Consider the following 6,426-nt stretch of genomic DNA (forward strand, 5'->3'; position numbering starts at 1 on the left):
ACATACAATAGGGAATTAAGGTCAAAGAAGTATGAGAGGTCAAGTGTATCATTTATGCACACAGAGTTCGGACTTGAATTTTAAGGATCACTGACGCCTCAGAAGTGCATACTTTTTTCTGAATTCCCTTTATTTTTATTCAATGACACAATCGGTTATTTTGATTAAACTTTATTTACCATCTTCCCTCTGATAATTTTGTTTTTGAATAAAGACAAACAAACTACTTTTATCAGGACTATGCGATATAGTAGCGCAAAAAAATTTCCAACAATCTGATCACACATATATTTGCTAAGATCATTTATATACAAAAATAAACGGTCAACTAGACTGGGGGATGGGGTGGATAATAATAATAATAATAATGTGAAGGCAATTTGAAACCTAATCATTCTGAATAATAAGCTAATATTACCAGGGTAGGTTTAAAGTGAGAACAAACTGTTTTTGAATACACAAAGGGAGTTTGAATTTTCGTATGGCAAAGGCTTCAATAAACTTCAGTATACTCCCTTTTACACCCTAAATTAGGGTGTGTGAACTTGCACCAAAATGGTTGCAGAAACAAATAGTATCACATGACCGGATAAGAGTTGAGGATAAACATCCATCATCCTCTATTGCCAGACATATAATCAAAACAGATCATAAGATTGATCTAAACTCGGCCTTTTTAGTGTGTAAAAGGGCGTATACTAAGGTTTATTAAAGCCTTTGCCGTACGAAAATTCAAACCACCTTTGTGAATTCAAAAACAGTTTGTTCTCACCTTGAACCTACCCTGGTAATATTACCTCATTATCCAGAATGATTAGGTTTCAAATTGTCTTCACATTATTATCATTATTGACTTTGTCTCCTCTTACCCCCCATTTCCAGTCTAGTTGACCATTTATTTTTATACATAAATGATATTAGCAAATATATGTGATCAGATTGTTTGAAATGCATTGCGCTACTATATCACATAGTTCTTCGTCTTCTAATTACATTATCGAAGTTTATCAAAGGGACTAATTGCTTTAAACTACTTTTAAGAAAGACAGATAGTAATTGAAGGTCATGATTAGTTCTACCATTTATTTCTAGTTTATTATTATTTTCATAGTTGAAAGCGTCAGTCAATTGAAGCTAGACCACCAGGGAAAACCTGGAAGCACTGGACGGCCGTTTCGTCCTATTGCGGGACTCCTCAGCAGTGCGCATCCACGACCTCGCCTCGGGAGCTCTGAACCCAAGACCTACCAGTCTCGCGCCAGAGCACTTAACCGATAGACCACTAAGCTGTCATCCGATAGTGTTTATGTCTAACTCCAACCGATCCACGAAGTTGAGCAACCGTTCACCGATTGTTTTCAGTGAGTTGATATCTCACAACAGACGTAGTTTTGAACTCCACTGGTCACTGCTGAGAAGTCCCACGAAAAAACGAAACGGCCTTCCAGTGCTTCCAGGTTTTCCCTGGTTGTCTAGCTTCAATTGACTCACGCTTTCAACTATGAAAATACTAAATCTTCACAAAACTCCTTCTTATAATAATTATTAATATTTGTTAGACATTTGAATTTTCATTATATTTATTTGAAGTGATTGTTTTTTTTTAATTTTACAATATTGTTTTAGCTCTCTGGTTTGTTGATGTAACTTGTTTCTTATTTTTCAATGTGTTTGCAATGTTGGGATGTATTCTATGTAACTGGATACAATTTGTAAGTTCATTAACTTTATTGCAATATTTTCAGTACTTTTATCTGTTTTATTCATGTGTAATAAATATGAGATTGAACAATGTGATATTCACCATTTTGTTTAGATTATTTCCCTAAGTATATTAGAAAATGTGATTTTTCAATATTTCCTAACTTTTTGAAATTTTTTTTCCTATAATGATTGGTATAAGGTCCTCTAGTTTTAATATTGTCATCTTTCAAAACAAGTTCTTATTTGTATTTCAAACAAATAACAGTATGACTTCATCATTATTTCATTTTTTAATTTGTTTTATCCCACACAAGTTAACAAGGCTATCAAAAGAATTGGTTGCAATTGGACGAACTATAAACAAAACATTTATTTGATTTGCAGAACCAGTTTATTAGTATGAATTGTCATTGCATATACTACAGATTATAGAGTATTACATCACAAGATGATATTTCTCATTATTCTTATAAGAAACTCAATGTTGACATGTTTATACCATAAATTAAAGTCTACAGCTAATTTTAGAAAGTCCATAGGACACTATAAAAAAAACTGTGTCACAGAGCAGCCTAACTTATAACCTTTCTTTAAAGAATGTTTGAGACTAAGTGGATAACGCGATGGTGTTTGAAGCGAAGGGTTCTGGATTCGAGTCCCAGAGTAAACATCAATATCCAGCTGACGAGTCCCAAATAGGACGAAACGCGCGTCCTAGATTCCACTGCTAGCCACTATCCGTGTTTGCTGATAATAATAATAGTTTCAGGCAAAGGTAACGATAAGACGTATTTCGTTTGTACTCATAGTTCCTGCTTCAACTCATGGATGACAAGAGCTTTTACTGTTTTAAGGAGTTTGATATGAAGAAATCTTGGTAGATTTGGGCGAATTGTATAAACAACCTTAAAATCAACCTGTGGATCGGTAGAGCAATTAGATTCGTGTGTATGTTGAAGAATGGAACTTCTAGTCGCTTCCTTTTCACCCTTATATAATCACACTGGGACATGTTCTCTTATCCGAGTCGAAAGCAGGTGCTGGATACAACCTACGTACCTTGCTCCACAAGAGCACTGAACTGGTAGATGCACATGGACTTACTGTATCGAAGTCATTATTACTACAGAATTCTATAGTAAACATATTGGAATCATATAACAGTACATATCATATGGATTGATTCGTAAAGTAAATCACAATTATGATAACTACATTGTTCAAAAACAAAAAAAGATAGATCTTTAGTTCTGTGAAATACTTTTGCGAATAATTGTAATGATCTGATTGTTTAAACCTTATTCATTGTGAAAATCTCAAGAACTCGTCGTTATTCCATAAATCATTTCCGAAATTTAACAAACGGAAATTTTTTAGTCCATGTGCATCCACTTTTTTTTGTCTGCTCCCTTTAGATTCTGAGTTTAAAAACTACTTCATAACCTTTATTTCTGTGCATTGAATCACATTACCTATTTCTCATTTTTAAGTATGGGTGATAATATTAATACTACTACTACGTTAATATTCACCTTGTTCATGTTATCTCTTTGTGGTGATACGGCTGCACATACGATATACATCTGTACCATGCCCTTACTGCCTTATTACTTGATAGTGTATTTGTTTATTTGAAATTGGTGTTATTATTGTCGATAGTGTAATAAGAAGACGAAGATTATCAGAACTATGTGATATATCAGCGCAATATAATTCGAACAATCTGATCACACATATACTTGTTAGGAACATTTATATATAAAAAATAAAAGGTCACCTATCGAAATTTATCAAAGGGATTAATTGCTTTAAATTTCTTGAGAGAAGACTCCCTGCACATGTTATTATTGTCGTCATTATAACGTTATACCTCTTCATCATCACTGAATTCAAAGTCAAATCATTCAAATGATCAAATACGCTACAAATTGTAATCTAGAAAGAATATCGTACGAATTATTTACAAAATGTAATTTCATCAATGTGAACTTTCGAAAAAAAGCCTCGAATTGAATAAATTTTAGTTTCTTTGTCCAATATTTTGTTTGTTTTAAACAGCCAGGACCGCGTTATCTATGGATTCCTGTATTTTTACGTACTATTATCTTCATTCCATTCTTTTTATCCTGTAATTTTGGAATTGATAATCCTCATCTATCTGTTCTAATTACAAATGATCATATATACGTATTAGGTTGTATTCTATTTGCATTAAGCAATGGACATCTTGCGTCACTCGGTTTAATGTATGCACCAAGGTAAGTTGATATTACGTTGACAATTCTTCAGCGCTAAAAATTTTCATTAAATTATTTGATTATGATAATAATACTCTGGTGGAGGGGAGGGTTGTGAGATTCCTCTGCTCCGCTGTCTCATAAGGTCATGTGATTAAGGACTGACCATGAAAGTCTTATTCACTACCTTCAAGGGGCGAGGGTGTATTTTTATAAGTGAGAGTTTAAATTAGTTACTCTCTACAGAAATCACCTGCTATTGTTTTGGCAACCAGGTAGTATCCCGATCCCTACTTAAATATGTCAATGATTATGAATACTGGCCTCTGTCATATCCACTTAGCTACCTACCAAAACATTACTCACAATGACCTTATTACAAATGAATTTATTTTACTCTGCTTTGAATTGCTATTTTGTTTTATTCCCATTTGTGTGCACTTTCATTCTCTAACTCAGCAGCTCGTGTCTACTGAGAGTTATGCGCTGTCTAAACAATCTCGAATTGCTGAGTCGTCGATTTTGTGAATGCTACTACTGAATAAGAACCTGTATATAGGTTTTCTAAAACCATATGTATGGTTTAAACTCGCCTCTTTCAGTGCTCAATAGACGTTATTGTGATAGCTAGTAGTGTAAAAGCACCGGTCAGGATTCTTGCCAGAAGGAAATTAGTGGTCGAAGGTTAAATAATGTTATCGGCCTCAGTGCCTTTGTGGACGTCATAACCAGTTTCTGGGCTGCACCAACTTCTCTCACATTCACGACTAACGAGCTACTTAGCGTCTTGCCTCTGTAATTAAAGACTAGGCTCACACGCGATCAGCTATCGTTATCATCTATATGAACAAGACTTTAACTCCTTTTAGAGTACCTATTTAGATTCTGACAATGGCTTAGTTTGCACCAATTTAATCCTGCATTTTAGTGTCCAGTAAAGGTCATGCCCTGAATGTATTGCTGTGTGCAAATCGCTTGTAGCTTTGATTGCGACTAAACATTGAATGGCGTTTTGTTCAATGTTAACTTCCAATTCACCAACAAATGTAGGCTGACATTATCTGCGTTTGAACGATGCCATTAAAATAGCGGGTCGAGCCTCGTTTACAAACATTGGTTTTTGGCAGGGCCCTTACAACTTGTTGCATACTAGTTTTCTCAGGAGAATCGCGAATTTCATGATACATGTACATTTTAACGTCAGGAAATTTTATAAAGCTGACCTACGAACCGAGAAGCTCGATCATCGGAACGAGCTAACAAGGTGAGAGCAGCAGCTGCATCTACTAAATATTGGCTACTGCTTCAACTCATCTGAGTCACTGAAACTAAGAAGTCTATATCCGGTGAAACAATTTGTGAAGTTGACGGTATATCAATTATTAACATCCAAACGCGTCTTGGATGATTGGCTAATTTTTTCGAGGAACAGTTTAGCTATTCTGTTGCTCCAACAACGTCGATTGAGCTGTCCCATCCCTCCTAGACGATGCCACCTAACGAAGAGATCTTCAATGAACAAGCACTGCAAGTCAACAAGCCCAGATGACCTAGTCCCTGCTCTTTTTATTCAGCGAATTGACTGTGCTGTTTGGAAAGGTTATCATTCATGTCTGAAAATGGTCAACATGATTTATACACAACCGTCAGAGGATTCCTACTTTGAACGCGTCTAAACTATCGGCTTGCGTCATATTCCACAGATTGTCCGAAACTCATGAAAGACTGAAACACGTTAGTGTAATTAATATATACCAGAAGATATACTGGGAATTATAAAAAACATAAACACATATAATGAAGGTTCTAGTAATTTGTGAGGCAATACAATAGGTAGTTCAGTTGGATTTTTATAAATGAATCTTACACCCAACTCCTAACCCACACAGTACTGCAGTGATTATTTCTAGGCTATTGTTATCAATGAAACCTTAGCTTGTACAATACTGAATCGATTTTATACCAACTTGTTTTACTTTTCAGATGTTGTTCACCTGATCGAGCTCCGTTAGCTGGAATGTTTGGTGCATTCTTTCTAATTCTTGGAGTATTCACTGGAGTTTACGCTTCTCGAGGTCTAAATAGTCTTATATATTAATATAATTGCTATTAAATTTTAAATAGGCCTAATTATAAAAAATATTGTATATGATCATTTATGCACTATAATAAATATATCCATAGTTATATTTTATCTTCATTATTACATTGAATGGTTTGGAAAGATGAAACAATTATCTATATTTAAATACTGATAATTATTTTTAGTGGGTTATTATAACACCACCCCTATTATCATTTTACATAATATTAACTTTACCAATAAAGGAAATTCTTAACAGTCCTTTTTTTTACCCGTGACAATTTTTTTTATATTTTATTACCTTTTTAAATAATAAAAAAAAACAAATCACTGGGCCACTATTATTGCATTTTGACTTTTTATTCATTGTATATTGAATGTTTTTATAACTTTTGATTGATG

The 6,426-nt window shown here is 34.2% G+C and overlaps 1 protein-coding gene across 1 annotated transcript in view; it reads left to right on the top strand.

The window, feature by feature from the left end:
- The window catches only part of Smp_173820 (equilibrative nucleoside transporter, putative), a gene marked incomplete at both ends in the record, with an annotated part of 11,582 nt that extends 5,543 nt beyond the window's left edge, over positions 1-6,039 (top strand). The window contains 3 exons of the mRNA XM_018792057.1: positions 1,627-1,712; positions 3,763-3,962; positions 5,925-6,039. Coding sequence (XP_018644955.1) covers positions 1,627-1,712; positions 3,763-3,962; positions 5,925-6,039 — 401 coding nt within the window. The remainder of the gene's footprint in view (positions 1-1,626; positions 1,713-3,762; positions 3,963-5,924) is intronic.
- Positions 6,040-6,426: the final 387 nt, after the last annotated feature.

Source organism: Schistosoma mansoni (assembly GCF_000237925.1).
Source record: "Schistosoma mansoni, WGS project CABG00000000 data, chromosome 1 unplaced supercontig 0010, strain Puerto Rico, whole genome shotgun sequence".
Classification (NCBI taxonomy): Eukaryota; Metazoa; Platyhelminthes; class Trematoda; order Strigeidida; family Schistosomatidae; genus Schistosoma; species Schistosoma mansoni.